General features: G+C 36.3%; 1 protein-coding gene across 2 annotated transcripts in view; it reads right to left on the reverse strand.

The window, feature by feature from the left end:
- Nucleotides 1-3,807: 3,807 nt before the first annotated feature.
- Nucleotides 3,808-19,340, reverse strand: part of LOC123526820 (RE1-silencing transcription factor A-like) — a 94,580-nt gene continuing 79,047 nt past the window's right edge. For both annotated transcript variants that reach the window (XM_053523315.1, XM_053523316.1), the window contains exon 6: nucleotides 3,808-6,079. In XM_053523315.1, coding sequence (XP_053379290.1) covers nucleotides 4,472-6,079 — 1,608 coding nt within the window. In that variant the 3' untranslated portion in view covers nucleotides 3,808-4,471. The remainder of the gene's footprint in view (nucleotides 6,080-19,340) is intronic.

Genomic DNA, 19,340 nt, shown 5'->3' on the forward strand with positions numbered 1-19,340 from the left:
CTACATTTGTTTGATCTTGAAATTTTAATAAATCATACATGTCAAATCTTAAATATAGATACCGTAAGTTACTGCTGCTAAAGTTAAATATGTCGCTAACATACTGAAAACATACTGAAGATCCTTGATTTTTAAATTTTTAAAAATGGCAGGCTGAAAGCTTCCGTATTTGCGCAAATTAACTTAACAACGACATTAATAATGAGTGTTTCTGCGCAGTGGCCGGTTACTGCCGGCGGCACCATGATGTGTGGGCTAGTCACTTTAAAGCATTGAGTGATTTTCCTGATCACTGAAATTATCTAGCCTAAAATGCAAATTATTACGAATCATTGGTACACAAATTATTTAGGCGAGGTAGGCAGAGAAAATTTCTATATATGAGATTTATAGTTCTCACCAGCTGTATGTTTTAACAAAGGACATTCTAGTACAATGTACATAGTTTGTCAGCTAGTCTAAGACATAGTCACCTTAGCAATTGGGCCCATTTCATTGCTCAAGATACTAAAGGGGTAAGCACTTCCCTGGGTCTTGACAGGAGAAGTGACCACATCTCCTGGTGGCCATGTTTATTTACAAATCAGAATAATCTGAATACGCTTGGTAGAGAGTCACACAAGGACCATTTTTGTGAAATTGTTTCAAAATCTGACTAGTGGTTTAAGAGATGTTGTTTGAAGATTTTTCTATACCCCTATGTGCATCCAAGCAAAACCATTTGAACATTTTTGGGAGAAGAAAACCAAAGGACATCCAAGCCAAGTTTCATCAATTTCCATGACACAGTTTTAGAGGTGTCATTTGAAGAAAAGTGTGACGACAGACAGTGAGTGATTACAATAGCTCATCTGGGGCACTTTGTGCTCAGGTGAGCTTATAAGAGTCCCATATATGAATACTTTACACCTTGCATGCTAAAGAACCAGGGAAGCTTCTGGAATTGGAGCGTCTTCTGTATCTTAATCTATCCTTCTACTAACACAACTGTCTTCTGGAAGAATCACTCATATAGGTTACCGGTGGCAACTATAAATACACTCAAGAAAGAAGTCACCTTCGACCAAACATTCATTATGTACCTTTAGTTCTATTAATCACTGCTTCATTTTAGCAACTGCAGTTGCCACAGGTTTCTCTCTTTTCTAAACAACACTGTAGCCAGTAGTTGTAGTACCAGTTCATTTATACAATAAAACGAGATAAAATATTTTTCCGAATTTTAAAATTTTATTCAAATATATGTTTTTAACTGATTTTTTCCAAAAACATATTCTTTTAAATATTGATGAACCAATTCCATCATTTGTGCCAAAGTTTACAATAAACTAAAGATAGTTATTTTTACATTGCGACTATGAAGTGGGTTATATCTCAAATACACTAATAAAACTCCTAACACCAAACAATACACGGCTACTAAACGCTAGCGCCACCACCAAATTGTGGTGATAAGGAAAAGAGCTATCGACATTTCCGTGGTGCAGCTATCGCCAGTTTGAAAATGTAAACACGTGAGTAAAATTATATTTTATCTAATATTTTATTGATAGAACTTTTTCAAAAAATCGGAGAATGTAGTTCCGTGTAACAACACTTTATCTAGCGGTTGGCTGTGATTTCATTAAAATAATATGCAAATTGTGGTGTCAGGAGCTTTTCTCCCGAATCTGACAGTGGCACATTTTCATATCGGCCAGTATTCGAACACCATTCCTATTAATGGACACACTGTAAGAACATACCTGCGCATGCAAATGGTGTAGAAATGATAAATAACTATATAGGCACACACCATGAATAATAGAATCTCGGGTTAGAAGAAATATTCCAGGATTTTTAAAAGTGGTGGCGCTATAACTCTAGTGATGGCGCTATACAGTAGTGGTGGCGCTGTTACGGCATTCAGTAATACGAACTGCTGACGCATCCGGAACAAAACAAACACCAACATTCTCTAACTGATAATATTCCTGCAAGGAATAATGTTATTAAAGAAAGAAAAACACGATCATAGTTTATTTACCTTTATGAAACATTCTCTATCCAAGAACAAAAAAGAACAAAATACTCACAGACCCTTGGGACTCTTGTAGTCAAAGTAAATTTCCTTTGTTTAAAATGTTAATGAAGAATTATTTCTAACCTTTAAATATTCTACCTAAATACAAATGTAAGTGTACTTTAAATTCAGGTCATGAAAAATAGTAGCAATACTTTTATTTCAAACAGATTTGTGTAGAATTTATTTGTTATATTAAGCTTCTGAAAGTTACTTGCCTTTGTATTTTTACGTCGTTGCATGCTTTAAACAAAAGACCCTACTTTCACAATTCTTTCTGAAAAGTACAGTACATTTTCAATTCCAATCGATTAAATATGATTAATCATACAGCTTAGATGCACAATCTGAATCCATATACATGTAGATTATTTTGCGATCATGTACAGGTTACTACATGTATTTTGTTGAGTAACGTAATTTGGGTGTAGTGTGGATAGGTTGATAAAAATCAATTATTGTAGAAATTTCCGTGGCTTGCAGTCAGTCAGACATTTTCATATTTTAAAATTGAATATATCAGCTACTAATCATATACAACAGCGCCACCACTACTGTATAGCGCCACCACTTGGGTGATAGCGCCACCATTTTCAAAAATAGTCGTAACTTTTTACTGTGTTTTTCGTAATTCTTTGGTGTATGGGAATACGTGTTATTCAGTTCTACACGATTTGCATGCGAAGGTATGTTTTTACAGTGTGTCTTATCATCGAATGGTGTTCGAATACTAGCCGATAGAAAAAGCCACTGTCAAATTCGGAGAAAAGCTCCTGGCACCATAGGGGTACACACTTCCATGCTTACAATAAATGTTCATGGAAAAGAATGAAAGAAACTTAATGAAAATTCTACCAAATGGTAAGTTTGTTATGTACAAATATGTGGATTTTTATACAATTAAAGGGCAATAACTCTTAATTTACAAATAAATCCAAATGAAATTGTGTGTACACAACCACATTATGGTGATCTAAATTCTGTTTAAGTTTCATAGTTCTAGGTCAAATATATCAAAAGTTATGATGCAGAAATTGCCATATTTATAGTAGCCTATATAGTTAACACTAGAAACTTCTAAGGGCCATAACTATGGTGTAACTTGGGCAATCTGACTGAAACTTGACGGGCCGCAAGAACTCATTGTGGTGAACATGAATATGAAGTTTTAAATAAATATTCCCAACCATTTCCTAGATATGGCTCCGGACGGAAGGACGGACAACGCCAAAACTATATCCCTCCGACTTTCGTCGGGGGATAATAACTGAGATAGAGTGGAACTGCACCAGAACTGTAACATGATATTCTAAGTAAAAAGGGGGATAATTCATGAAATACTGGCGAAAGAGTTATGGCCCTTGTGTCATATGATGTGAGTGATGATGTGGAACAACTATTTTAAGTTTGAATAAAATCCATTTTGTAATAAAAGAGATAGGGTGAAAGTGCACCAAAACTTTAACCGAAATTCTAAGTCAAAAGGGGAGATAATTCATGAAATACTGGTGCAAGAATTATAGCCCTTGTGCCATTTGATGTGGGTGATGATGAGGAATAACTATTTTAAGTTTGAAACAACATACAGAAATAAAAAATGCTTCAAAAAAAACTTGAACCAAAGTGCGGACGCAGAAGGATGCCGACGCAGGTCGAGTAGGACAGCTCTCCATACTTCGTATAACCGAGCTAACAAGTTTACATGTACATTGTATCTGTACACTGAACATGTACTAATATATGTCTATAAATACAATAATTTCTATACACGGAAGGTGTACTAATATGTCTGTACAAAGGATGATACATGTACACAGAATGTATACTACTATATCGATATGTCTGTACATAGAATATGTACCAATTAATCCCTGTACATAGAATGATATCTGTACACAGAATGTGAAGTAGTTTCTGTCTATGCACAAAATATGTGATCATGTTTGCTTTTTATATTTGGCCATTTATTAGTATAGAATTATTTGAAACACACAGCTTCATCTACGATATTTGTCTAAAGAAATGCCAAAACTGGAAACAATGTCTATGCCATAACATTTATACACCATCCAAGTTTTAGTATACATGTATGTCATGCTATAAACATACCTTTAGTCATTATAAACATACCATTATTCGATATAAACATATCAGTCATACTTATTTACACTCTGGTATTTCAATACTGAGGTAGCTTTACTTCAAATACTCCCTGTCTATGCAAGTTAAATAATAGGAAAAAACTATGTTTAGTTTTGCCATATTTTCATTGAAAGAAAAGACAATTTTACTAGCATAAAAATGCCATTCTATATTGCATTTACATAAAGTTGTAATGTTCATGTAATTTTTTTATCTTAGCTAAGACTTTACATTCAAAAATTCCATTTCAACTACGTAACAATAACATCAAGGAGACACAGGTTCAACTTTGATATTTGTAAAATCATATTGCCCTGGAGGTGAGGGTTCTGGTTCTTCAACCCAAGGAAAGGCAGAGTCTGTACCAGAACTTCCCTGTGTGAACCACTTGCCTTCAAAACCATTCTTTGTGGCAGAAACCTCATTCTGTCTTTTAATGGAATGTTGTAAAGCAGCATAAGAATTTTTTGTTGATATTAAGTAATGTTTTGGTGGTGCTGACAACATATCTCTGAGTACACCAGATGAGCTTGCCGAACTCATACTTACAGGCTGAACTTCTTTCTTGACAACAGACCCCTGTGTTGTCATGGTAACTGTGTGACCGGTAGTAAGGTCAGGTCTCCTTGACACAAGCATATTTCTTAGAGTAGATGAAAGAAATGGTTTTTCCTTAACAGAATTTTGTAAATCGCCTCCTCTTTTAGTCACTGCCATGGCAGACGGCATAAGCACCTGCTGGTTATTGACTGGATTACAGTTTGACAACAGCTGTCTGCTTAAATGTGGATTATTTTCTACATGTGTAGAAGTATTTGGAAGCTTTCCTGTATCGGCGCATTTTGCTAACTTCCTAGGGACTTTATCACACAAGGACTGTTTGCCAAAAGTGAACATGCCAGCTGATGAATCTAAGCCAGATATTTGCGGAAACAGTGTTCCTGCAGAATCGCCAAGCAAACCATTATAACACCCACTGTCAATTGGTAAATCTTCAGTAACAGAGTAATTTTCAGTGTCGCTTTTTAATTTTAAATTCTTTTTTGATTTAGCATTCATTGAATTTGGTTTTCTGTTATTCAATTTGGTACGTGTATCAGATAATTCTTCGGCTATTTGATCAATTTTCTCTGCAAGTAAATCAGCATCTATAGTTGGAATGAATTCATTCAAATGTTTGTACAGAACCTCTTTGGCTACATTCTCAAATTCTATCTCTTTTGTGTCCGTTTTTTTATAGCTTACTTTGCTAGCCTTTTTCACAGTTTTACACTTTTCCTTTATTTTGCTTACTTGAGTCTCAGCAATTTCCACATTGTCTGCATCATTACTGTCAATAGTATTCTTAATTCCATTCTGAGGTATATTTTCAAGATCAGCTCTCAATTCAGCTGACATGTTTTCAGAATCTGCAATGTCATTTACAATTTCTATTAGACTTTCATTAACTAAGTTTTCAGATACTTCTTCTGGGTCTGTTTCTACATCTTTCAAATAATTTTTTGAAAGATACTTTACTTCTTCTTCATCCATATTTTCGAATTTATCATCATTATTGTCGTTAGAATTTGTTTCTCCCACAATAGCATCAATACTCTCAGCCTTCCTCACTGGAACATCCTTTTTTTTCAAAAATGTTGTTGACACTGTCAGTCCAGGCAACTTGCCTTTTTTAGGGACCTTCCGTTTCCTACCATCAGGGCTGATACTTTGGCTTCCACCGTTCAGCAGATTATCAACTTGATACATTCCTAGTCTCTCCATCTGTCGCACATGTGTCTTCTTGTGAAGCCGTAATCCTGATGATGTTGCTGTGCGGTATGGACAAATGTCACATGAAAATGGTTTTTCCCCAGTGTGAAGTCTTTCGTGTTCCTGAAATTTTAAGTAGAAAATTTTAAGAAAACAACACATCTATGTTAAAAACTAGAGCTATCACTAAAGGTGATGAATGTACCCCCCGCATGCACTGACACAGTACATTGCAATTTGATGCACACAAGATTGCATAATTATGTATATAGTATAGTAACAAAAACAAAGTCCCATAACTCTGTAGAATATTTTTCTGAAAGAATCTAACATGCACCATGCACAAGTAAGGTTGGTACTGATCACTTGTGTGATGTTTCATTAAATTGTGTGCACTTGTTTGGGAGATTAGGTGAGCACAAGATTGCATATGCAGACTCTATGTATATAGTACATTAACAAACAAGAGCTGTCCGTAAGACAGCGCGCTCGACTTTTCTCAGTGCTTGACTCTGAATTAGAGCTTTGCCAGCAAAAAAAAATCCAAGTTAAAAAGGAACATAATTCTGTCAAACTTTAAATCAGAGTTATGGGAATTATGTCTCCTGGTGTAGACTTTGATAGTAAATAACTGTTTTGAGTTTCAAGTCAAAAGCTTTAATAGTAACAGAGATATTTGACTTTATCAAAAATTTTAACAAAACAAGAGGACCATGATGGTCCTGAATCGCTCACCTCTTCCCACATGACCCAGTTTTGAGTATGACGTGTTTTTTCTATATTTGACATGTGACCCAGTTTTGAACTTGACCCAGGTTTTTATCAAGTAAAAAATTTGACCAATTTTCATGAAGATCCATTGAAATATTTTTCTCTAGAGAGGTCACAAGGTTTTTCTATTATTTGACCTATTGACCTAGTTTTCGAAGGAACGTGACCCTGTTTTGAACTTTTCTAGATATCTCAAGGTGAACATTCTCACTTAATTTTCATGAGATCTCACGAAAAATATGGCCTCTAGAGTGGGTCACAATGGTTTTTTCTATTTTTACCTACTGGCCTAGTTTTTGACCACCGTGACCCAGTTTCGAAACTGAACCTAGATATCATCAAGGTGAACATTCAGATCAATTTTCATGAAGATCCATTGAAAAAATATGGCCTCTAGAGAGGTCAAAAGATTTTATATTTTAGACCTACTGACCCAGTTTTTTTACCGCAGTTGACCCAGTTTCAAACTTGACCCAGATATCATCAAGATGAATATCATACCAAAATTTCATTACAGATCCCCTGAAAAGTATGGCCTCTAGAGAGGTCATTAGGTTTTTTTATTATTTGACCTACTGACCCTTGTTTTTAAGGCATGTGACCCCGTTTCAAACTTAAACTAGATATCATCAAGGTGAACTTTTGACCAATTTTTATGGAGATCCCTTCACAAGTATGGCCTCTAGATAGGTCACAAGGTTTTTCTATTTTTAGACCTATGACCTAGTTTTTGACCGCACATGACCCTGTTTTGAACTTGACCTAGATTCATCAAGATGAACATTCAGACCAATTTTTATACAGATCCCATGAAAAATATGGCCTTTAGAGAGGTCACAGGTTTTTTCTATTATTTGACCTATGACCTAGTTTTTGGAAGGGCACGTGACCCATTTCGAACTTGACCTAGATTTCATCAAGATGAACATCAGACCAACTTTCATACAGATCCCCTGAAAAATATGGCCTCTAGAGAGGTCACAAGGGTTTTTCTATTATTTGACCTACTGACCTAGTTTTTGACGGATGTGACCCCCTTTCGAACTTGACCTAGATATTATCAAGTTGAACATTCTGGGCCAATTTTCATGAAGATTTTCATGAAATATATGGCCCCTAGAGAGGTCACAAAGTTTTTCTAATTTTTAGACCTTCGACCTAGTTTTTGACCGCACCTGACCCAGTTTCGAACTTGACCTAGATATCATCAAGATGAACACTCAGACAAACTTTCATTACAGATCCCCTGAAAAAATGGCCTTTAGAGGGTCACAAGGTTTTTCTATTATTTGACCTACTGACCCAGTTTTTGATGGCACGTGACCCCGTTCGAACTTGACCTAGACATCATCAAGGTGAACGTTCTGACCAATTTTCATGAAGATCTTGGTAAATATATGGCCTCTAGAGAGGTCACAAGGTTTTTCTATTTTTAGACCTACTGACCTAGAATTTTTTCGGCACGTGACCAGTTTCGAACTTGGGCTTAGATATCATCAAGGTGAACTTCTGACCAATTTTCATGAAGATCTTGTGAAATATATGGCCTCTAGAGAGGTCACAAGGTTTTTCTATTTTAGACCTACGACCTAGTTTTGACGGCACATGACCCAGTTTCGAAAATTGACCTAGTTATTTATTCAAGATGAACATTCTGACCAACTTTCATAAAGATCCCCTGAAAAATGTGACCTCTAGAGTGGTCACAAGCAAACGTTTACGGACGCACGCACGGACGACGGACACCGCGCGATCACAAAAGCTCACCTTGTCACTTTGTGACAGGTGAGCTAAAAATCTAAGTTAAAAAGGGACATAATTCTGTCAAAATTCAAATCAGAGTTATGGGGATTGTTTCTCCTGGTGTAGACTTTGATGGTAAATAAGTATTTTAAGTTTGAAGTCAAAAGCTTTGATAGTAACAGAGATATTTGACTTTATCAAAAACTTTAACCAAAAATTCTAAGTTAAAAAGGGGCATAATTCTGTCAAAATTCAAACCAGAGTTATGGGAATTGTGTCTCCTAGTGCAGATTGTGAGGCCTAAATTAAAATTAAGTTTGTTTGCCCTTTACCGACCCAGTATTTTTACAGTGGGTAGGTAGGTAGGTAAATAATTTATTATTTTTTAGTTTTTTTTAATGTTTGTTGTCTCAGTAATAAAGTCTATTTATTAATACCTATTGCTTATAGATAATCTCTGAAGATGCTCTGTTAAAAGTATGCTTGTAATATATAAATCCCTAGCCCTATTCATGCACACACAATACGGGCACAGACTTCATTTGCACATAAGGCAAAGTTCACCAAGTCTTTGAGTACAAAACAATATAGTCGCGAAAATACGCGATATCTGGCATCTATACACACACTATTGAATTACAGCTTATTTTCAACAAGTGTTTGATGCTTAATTCAATAGATAATAACTTTTTTTGAGTTTTAGAAGGTTTTTACAATGGTTATGGCAGTATGCAAGCAAAGTGTTGATTTTTTTAGCTTCAAGCTACTTGCACGTATTGGTCATGTTACTAAAAACAGAAACAGGATTGGGTTTCCCGACATAAGACATTTATTATGCCATTGTCCTGGCCAAAGAAGTTTAAGATTTTTACAGCTCTTTGTCCTGGCATAACAAAATTAAAATATTAAAACTATCTAGCCTGTAATATTTCAACACATTTCCGTTCTTGTCAAATTCTTGAAATTCGAAAACTGAGATTTTCTCACTTTGAACAAATGCATTTCAGAACGATCTCTGTATAAAGACATTTTGAAATCAACAATTAAGTCAGTTTATAATATATTTTCACAGATAATTAAATTAGCGGTAATTATAGACTGCAATCTATGTTTTCGTCAGGAAACCGGCCATACAAATCAGGGGTATAAAAAATTTTTTCACACCACTCGCCTGTCAATTGCCGTAATACTGTCACTGTTATGAAAGCAGTATTATGTACAAGCAAATTTCAAATATAACACATAGCAATCTGACTAAAGTACTTGATCTTCTAAACGAAGATCTGAGAACGACCCATTCACATTCGTCTTCTGTATATTTTGGATTTCCATTATTGCTATTTTTATGTTATCCAATCAGACGACTTGTTCGATTGTCAAAGGATAAGAAAAATATGCGGTTATTCCAGGACTCGAACCCGGGACCCCTCGTTTACAAAGCAAGTGGCCTACCGACTGAGCTAACCGGCTATCTGATACATTACGACATAAGAATTGTAAATATCAAAAGTCAATGCTACATGTAGATTTGCAAGATGTTGTAAGCTAGGCTCTGAATGGCTAGCGAAAGAGCCGTCAGAACGAGGCAATGAATAGGTCGTTTTCAGATCCTATGCGTAGCGTAATATAGGAGATGTACTTTAGTCAGATTGAACACATAGTAGACAAATAATATTCTCACGTACACTACGTTTCCTTTGTAATCAATCATATTTGTTCTTCTTAAATTTCCTTTTCAAAGCAGACATTTTTCTTTCACTGTATTTTTGTAATCTCCACCACCTAGTTGCTCTCCATAATAACTGCATCAACAGTATTAATAATCACAGTCTAGCCCCTACCGTATTTTCCAAAAGTGTTAGGACTAGTTATTTTCACTTTCTCAAGACTTATTTCCCGAAGAATGATTATTTTGTAAAGTGTCCCAAAAATATGGACACAATAATCATAATCCACCCAGTGTTGAAAGCGAAATAAAAAGCGTAAACGAGTATTGGTAATTATTCTGTTGATAAACTTAGTCATTGTCCTTGTTTTCATCATCAATTAACAACCCCCTCAAAGATCAAAAAGAAGTGTGTCGGTATCATGAAGTGGAGATCAAAGCAGTATAGTTGCCTGAGATTGTCATGGAATTACGTCATGTTTTCCCGCCATGTGACACATCAATGTTTGATCGTACTGCCTCGGTTCTTTAAATTATTCAATAAAAAAGTTTCTTCTTTAATTTGTTAAAGCGAATTTAATATCCTGTATAAACTGACACGTAACTGTGTCAAACGATAATTGTGGATATCCTACCTCTGTGAGCTATTTGTCCTCATTGTTTGAAAAGTGTCGTGTCATAAAATATACAAAGATTCATTTAAAACTTATCAAAAACTGTAACGGCATCATATCATTTTATTTTAGAACCACACAAAACTGGTAACCTATTTTGCCGCACTGACATAAATCTGTTTGCCAAAAATCGTTTTACGCCATGTATTTAAATTGCTGACACTTTTTCAATATTTAAGATTTTTTTTATCTGTTTTTTTTGTACTTTCTGGTCAAACGTCTGAACTTTATGCCCATAGAATGTATCATTTATTTACTCTAACTTAGAAAGAAATAAGTAATTAAGATCGCACTGTTTGAAATTTTACAAAGAACTAAATTTAAATTTGACCGTATTTATAGAATTTTGCCTACGTTCCTGTCGATCTTTTATTAAAATCGCTATAGAATTCAAACTATATTACTTCTTTAGCAGTGCTAAAAATTATTGAAGCAATAATAATAAAAAATGAATTCACTACGCGTTTTTTGTGTATGTGTAAACAAAAGTAACGTCGAACGATGTAAATTAGATATGACGATAGGTCACACGTGCTCGTGGAATGGAAAATTACCGGCATGAGGTTTTGGTATCTTTACGATTCGCGGGTAAATTAGATACTAGATATGTAAAATTATGTACTTTTGTCAGATTGCCTTCCGGTTATAAGCGGTTTAATTGTCGTCTGCATCCTATGGCCTTAGGCAACGTTATCGGCATATCTGACACGTGTTCGAAATACACGAGATAATAAACAGTCCGCTTTATTGATTTTCTACTAGCTGACTGCGGGTTACTTTCTCACTTGCCATAATTATTTATGCATTTGTTAAATAAAATAATCGCCAGTTTCAAGCACCAAAAATAAGTTTTTTCCCTCTGATAAGAAAATAAAAATAATTGTTTTCTCTGGAATGCAATAAAATTATTTGAGTCGGGGCAATTTTATCGAGTCGGTAGGTAAAGGTCAAACAAGGGGCCTCCGTGGTCGAGTGGTTAGAGTCGTTGACTTCAAACCATTTGCCCCTCATCGATGTGGGTTCGAAACCTCATTTGGGGCGTAGAATTCTTCACGTGAAGAAGCCATCCAGCTGGCTTACGGAAGGTCGGCGGTTCTACCCAGGTGCCCGCTCGTGATGAAATATGCACGGAGGGGCACCTGGGGTCTTCCTCCATCATTAAAGCTGGAAAGTCACCATATGACCTAAAATTGTGTCGGTGCGACAATAAACCCAACAAAATAAATAAATAAATAAAGGTCAAACAAACTTAATTTTATTTTAAGCCATATAGTAAATAACTGTTTTGAGTTTCAAGTCAAAAGCTTTAATAGTAACAGAGATATTTGACTTTATCAAAAATTTTAACAAAAATTCTATGTTAAAAAGGGGCATAATTCTGTCAAACTTCAATTCAGAGTTATGGGGATTGTTTCTCCTGGTGTAGACTTTGATGGTAAATAAGTATTTTAAGTTTAAAGTCTATAGCTTTAAGTATTTTTTCCTATATAACTCATATAATAACCAAGTGACCCCGGGGCGGGGCCTCTTTTAACCCCAGGGGCATAATTTGAACAATTTTGGTAGAGGACTACTAGGCTATGCATCATACCAAATATCAAAAGCCTAGGTCTTGTGGTTTCAGACAAGAAGATTTTTAAAGCTTTTTCCTATATAAGTCTATGTAAAACTTGGGACCCCCAGGGCAGGACCTCTTTTCACCCAAGGAGGGGACAGCTTGAACAATTTTGGTTGAGGACCATAAGACAATGCTACCAACCAAATATCAAAGGCCTATGTCTTGTGGTTTCAGAAAAGAAGATTTTTAAACTTTTTTCCTATATGTCCATGTAAAACTTGGGGCCCCCGGGGCGGGGCCATATTTGATCCTAGGGGGATAATTCGATCAATCTTGGTAGACGACCACTAGATGATGCTACAAACCAAATATAAAAGCCCTAGGCCCTGTGGTTTTGTACAAGAAGATTTTCAAAGTTTTCCCTATATAAGTCTATATAAACCATGTGACCCGGGGCGGGGCCATATTTGACCCTAGGGGGATAATTTGAACAATTTTCGTACAGAACCAATAGATGATGCTACATACCAGATATCAAAGCCCTAGGCCCTGTTGGTTTGGTTAAGAAGATTTTTTTCCTTTCGGTTGCCATGGCAACCAGAGTTCTACATGGAATTCAATTCTTTATAAGATTTGGAAAGGGGGCCACCCAAGGATCATTCTTGTGAAGTTTGGTGTTATTCTGCCAAGTGGTTTTCAAGAAGAAGATTTTTTTAGAAAATGTTGACGGACGCACGACACACGACGGACATTGAGCGGTCACAAAAGCTCACCATGAGCCTTTGGCTCAGGTGAGCTAAGAAAGTCCCATAACTCTGCAGAATTTTTTTCTGAAAGAAACAAACATGCCCCATGTACAACTAGGGTTACTGCTAATCACTTGTGTGTAGTTTCATTCAATTGTGTGCATGGGTTCAGGAGATTTGGTGCGCTGGGACTCAGAGGAGAAACAATGACTACTCCTGAAAGGGAATATGCTGAGAGACATATGAATGATAACCAGGGAAACATAGCATCAGGTGGAACTGAGTATGGACCTGCACATTCCTTTTCTCCACTGAACCCTTTTACACCTGTGTATGAGCAGGCTATTGGTACAAATACTTCTGCTCCTACAAATCCCTTTACTCCTTTTAAGCATGACTTTAAGGATCATGGCACTGTTTAAGTCCTGTTACAGATAGAGTTTTCCTTGATCATGGTGTAGTGAAAAGAGGATCTACTTGTTATACTGAGGGAGGACAGAATCCAACCTCCAGACCACTTTATTATGATCCTGTCACAAGTATGTCAGCCCCAATAACCCATCCCACTCCAAGAGACTCTTTGTACCCATATGGAAGCAGCTTTCAGCAGCCAATTCAGTATTCTAGTTCAAGAGTTCCTAAACTGCCTGAATTTTCAGGTGAGGGTAAGGATGGTGATGACTTTGATATGTGGAAGTATGATGTAACCTGTTTAATCAGAAATGGTGTATATCCACAGCATGTAATACTTGAAGCTATTAGAAAGAGTCTCAAAGGAAAAGCCTGTACAGTGTTACTTCATTTGGGAGAAGGTGCCTCTGTCTCTGACATTATTGATGAATTAGAGGGTATTTATGGCAATGTGGCCAATAGTGAAAAACTCAAAGAGAAATTTTACTGTGCTCAACAGGAGCCAAATGAATCTATTGCAGATTATAGCCTTAGACTGAAACAGTTACTTTGCAAGTCAAATATTGATTTAAACAAGACCACTAAGAATGAAATGTTGTGTAACCGTCTTTGGTCAGGTTTGCGATACAGCGAACTTCGAAATGTATCTCGCTATAAATCTGACAACACAATAGACCATGGTGTGCTCAGATGAGAGCTGAGACAGATTGAACAGGACTTGCAATTAACTAAAAGAGGCCCAATACATACCCCTGTTTCAGACCCTACAGAAACTCAAACAGTTGAGAATCCCAAACCATGTAAGACCAAGGTTGAATCATCATCCCAATGTATGTCCTCTGTTGAAAACAAGTTGCTTCAGCAGTTACAAGACTTAAATAGTCAGATGAGAGAGCTGAATACCAGAGTTGGAGTAGTTGAGAAAGAATTACACAGTTTGAAGAAGACTTGCAATAAACCAAGTGGATACAGTGACAGAGGTAAATGGTCTGATAGAAATAAAGGTAAAATGACTGAACAGAAAGAAGAATCCCCAAAGAAGGATAAATCAGATGAGCCCAAGGAAAAACCTTTAAACAACAAGGGGTCTTCTCAGCAGGGCCAGTAGAAGATCCACAAGTTGTTAAAGGTCCGAAGATGGCACCACTTGTTGGCCATGCCAATGAAACAGAAGTTTATGTAAATGGCTTCAGTTGTAAAGGTCTGTTAGACACTGGAAGCATGATTACTTCCCTTAGTAAATCTTTTTACTCTTCACTTCAGCCTAAACCAGATCTTCTTAGCCTTTCTGATTTCAGTCTTGATGTTTCAAGTGCCAATGGTTCTTCTATTCCATACATTGGTTATATCATAGTCAGGGTTGTTAATAATTACTTGCAAAAGTAATGCATTAAATTAGCATTACTTAGAAAAAATTGGCATTAAATTAGCATTAGCATTACTCATTTTTGTCAAAATAATGCATTAAATTAGCATTACATAGGGTGCATTAGCATTAGCATTACTTTTTGTGAATCATTGCATGTTATAATCGAATCACTTTTTGTTTGTTGTTTGTTTTTCATTTAATCATTCTAGTTGTTTATTTCATAGCAGCAACACATGACAATCATTTGTAATGAATAAAATCTACCAACTAGGGATTATATATAATTTGTATGAAATACTTGAAATGATCCAACAGCACCCTAAGAAACACAGCATTTAAATTCTTCAGTATTTTTGTATCTGTCTATGTCTCCAGTGCTTGATATTGTTAATGTATTATAGTTTATCACTGTTGCATTTTATGAACATGAGCTGCTCAAAGATTCGAGCGTTTAGTCTGCTTTACAGTATTTACCTAGGTAATCTATAGTTAAATAAATGCATGACTTTCTTATATTATATCTGAATTTTTCTTTTACCATTACCATTACTTTATAAAAAAAACACTTATGTTGAAAGTCAATACCTGTTTAATGACTCCCTAACAGCCTAATTTGACATGACATGTAAAAGCTAGCTGCCTTAAGGTCTTTAACATCACTATCAGTGGCATACTGTTAATTGATAAAAAGGTGTCAAAAGATAACAATGATTCTGTTTGATATTTTGGTTGACAAAACTAATTATGTCACACTTTAATTGTTATTATGAATTTGCGCTTTGGAGCTGTCCCAGATTTTAAATGTATAGTTCAATGCATTAATTTGCATTAGATACACTGTGAATGTTATTGAAAATTTAATTGGTTACAAACAAATAGTGCTAGTGTTTTAAGTAAAATTGTATGTTCAACAATGTTTCATAACTAGTCCATATAATTATGATTTAAACTTTATCAGTATTTAGGCAGAATATTGTGCATACCTGAACATTTGGATTGTGTTTTATGTCCTTCAGATTGAGGTGTGTGGTATATCTCTGGATCTGATCTGGTTCACACCAAGTTAACTTGCACCTGGGATTTCCAGTGATACAGAAAATAATGCCTAAGTAATGCTAAGCATTAGCATTAGCATTACTAACTTTGGCATTAAATTAGCATTATTTTTAATGCTAAAATTGGGCATTAATCATTACTTGGCATTATTTGAAAAAAATAACGCACTATTAATGCATTAACATTAGTTATTACTACAACCCTGATCATAGTGGACATTAGTATTCCTCATGTTGACTTGAATCCAGTCTCTGTGCCAGTTTTGATTGTTCATGATACCAAGTATTCGTCATCAGTGCCTTTGATTATTGGTACCAATGTGTTGAATTTCTTCAAAACATCCACAGACTGTAGCAGTCTGCCTGCTGATTAGAATGACATTCTATCTGTCATGTCTTCAGTACACTCCATTCCTGTCAAAAGTTTGTCTGATACTAACATTCAAATACCACCTTGTGAGACACGTACCATTGTTGGTAAAGTTCAAAATGTTGGTAATATGTCAGTTGGTGTTACTGAAGGTATGGACAACTCAGCTGGTCTTTCTGTGTATCCGAACTTGGTACATGTGAAACCATCTAGTCCATTTTGTAGAATACAGGTCAGAGTAAGCAATATATCTGCACAACCTATCCTCATCAAACCGAATTCTGTTCTCTGTCATCTTCAAGATGTTGAAGTTATTCGGAATGTTGACCCCTCTGAAGGTTCCAAATCTCAACTTCACAATGCAGACAAGTCCCTTGATGAGTTAGGTATTTCTATCCCCACTGAGAATCTAACAGTTGATGAACACAAAAGGGCTCAAGACTTTTTCTCTGGCTGGAAACACATTTTCTCTTCTGGATTGTCCGATCTTGGTTGCACTAATATTGTTGAGCATAAAATTGAGCTCATAGACCCTACACCTTTTAAAGAACCATATTGGCGCATTCCTCCTGGTATGTTTGAGGAGGTTAGAGAACACCTCAAAGACATGTTGGATGCTGGTGCGATTAGGGAATCACACAGTCCCTTTTCTTCAAATGTGGTTCTGGTTCGGAAGAAGGATGGGTCGCTTAGATTCTGCCTGGACTTCTGCCGCTTAAACAGCTGTACTGTCAAGGATGCATATGCTCTGCCCCGAATAGATGAGACCATTGACAGTTTAGCTGGCTCTAAGTACTTTTCCAAGCTCGATTTACGATCTGGCTACTGGCAGGTTGCCATGAACGAGAAGGATAAGTACAAGACAGCATTCTCAGTGGGCCCACTTGGATTTTTTGAGTGTAATCGTATGGCATTTGGGCTAACGAATGCACCAGCAACATTCCAAAGATTGATGGAGCGAGCCATGGGAGAGCTAAATCTTAAAGAATGCCTCATTTACCTGGATGATATTATTATATTCTCCACGTCCATGGAAGAGCTTTCAAACGCTTCCAATCAGTCTTCCAGAGGTTGGAAAAAGCTGGTCTTACACTCAAGGGATCACAGTGCGAATTCTTCGGCACCAGCGTCAAATACTTAGGCCATATTGTAAGTGCACAAGGAGTTGAGACCGACCCTGATAAGATAGACGCCTTGATGAGATGGCCCACACCCAAGTCTATTAAAGACTTAAGAAGTTTTCTTGGCTTTGCCGGCTACTATCGTAGATACATCCAAGGGTTTGCTCAGTTAGCCAAGCCACTGAATGACCTACTTATTGGCCACACCACCAACAAGACTAGTAAGACCAAGAGGAAAGCTTGCTCGTGACGCCTTTTTCGGTATTGAACCAGACTCCTCATCTTCAAAGAAGACCCACTCAGATTATGTCACAAATTTGAAAAAGCGTCTTGACGTTGCATATAAAGTGGCTACACGGGAGGCCAAACCACAGTCCAACCGCCATAAGCAAAGATATGACTTGTCAGAGAGGCTAAACTCCATCCTGGAGATAGGGTCCTAGTCAGAAATGTCTTCGAACCCTTCACCGAAACCTTCTCTAACCTTTTACGGGTCTGCTTCTAAAGAAATCACAGTTTAAAGGACCTCCTGATGAAGTCGTGGAACTTCAGTCTGATGATGAAGTACCTGTTCAAGAAGACGATCAGATCGGAACCAAGCCCAAAGAACCACTTGCACATCCTTGTGAGGAATCCAAATCATCCAAGTTGTCCTCACCAAATCCCCAGACAAAAGATGTCCCGAAATACATTATTCCTCAGAGAAGGAAGCCTGTGGCGCCATTAAATCCTCAAGCAAAGGAATTTGTTCCTAGAAGAGGTAGTCGTGTCAAAGCCAGACCTGTTTGGATGCGGTCACATGATTGGGTAACACCCCATTGATACAGTTCGAGGGCTGAGCGCGAAACTATTGTAACTGTATATGAATAAAGAACAAGATACAATAGTTTCGCGCTCAGCCCACGAGTTGTACAGATAAATGAATAGACATTCATACAGTACATTGATCCGATTTTTTTACAGTTGTTTTAAGTTTTCAAGTATTTTGTACATACTGAGACAGTTGTATATGTAGTTACTATAGAGCCCGTGATTATATGAACTAAGTAATAGTGCTTAGAAACATTATCACTAATACTAGTGATCTTTGATATTCATGATAAATCATGAAAACAAATTTCAGGTAATTTTAACCAATGCCTGATGGAATTTTGTGTTTTCTGTATGTTTAAATACATAAGAAGTTGCTAATTATTCATGATAGAACTGCAGTCCGTCATAATTATATTGTGAGTGTGGCAATTTGTTGCAATTTGTTGCTAAGCGTGTCGATTTAGTACATTTCTGTACTAACGTACGTTAATGTCTTAAGATTCAAAAACGTAATTATTGGTGAATCATTTGTAACTACATTGTAGGTAGACTGTATGACCCTAGGAATAGTATGTAGTATAACGTTGAAATAGTTAACGTTATGGAGTAGTATAGTTTGCGATATAGGTAGAGACCTTTGAAATGTCGGGACGACATTTTACTGAAGGGGGGAGGATGTAACTGGTCATTTGTCATTGGTATTCTATATATAAATGTCACATCCCTATATATCATTATACACATATTCATCCATTTTTCCATCTCATCAGTTATCATCCCCATACAACACTCATTTTTTTCGTTATATAAGTACAGTCCTATACTCCACCATTTCATTCCTATAACTAACAAGTAAACTAAAAATAGGTGACGGGCCTCTTTTATTTACCTAGCCGCCAATGTACGTCACGCATGCGCACTGAGAGTAAAGATTTTGAAGTGAGAACTGAAAATCTGTGTCCTACTACTTTTTTATTTATTTGTGCTGTTTGCGTGCCCTTTCAGGTAAATAATTTACATGTTATGTTATTCAATGTTTATTCTGCATTCCCTCATTTATCATTTTCCATATTTCGTTTGAATAATG

Source organism: Mercenaria mercenaria, chromosome 14, assembly GCF_021730395.1.
Source record: "Mercenaria mercenaria strain notata chromosome 14, MADL_Memer_1, whole genome shotgun sequence".
Taxonomy (NCBI): domain Eukaryota; kingdom Metazoa; phylum Mollusca; class Bivalvia; order Venerida; family Veneridae; genus Mercenaria; species Mercenaria mercenaria.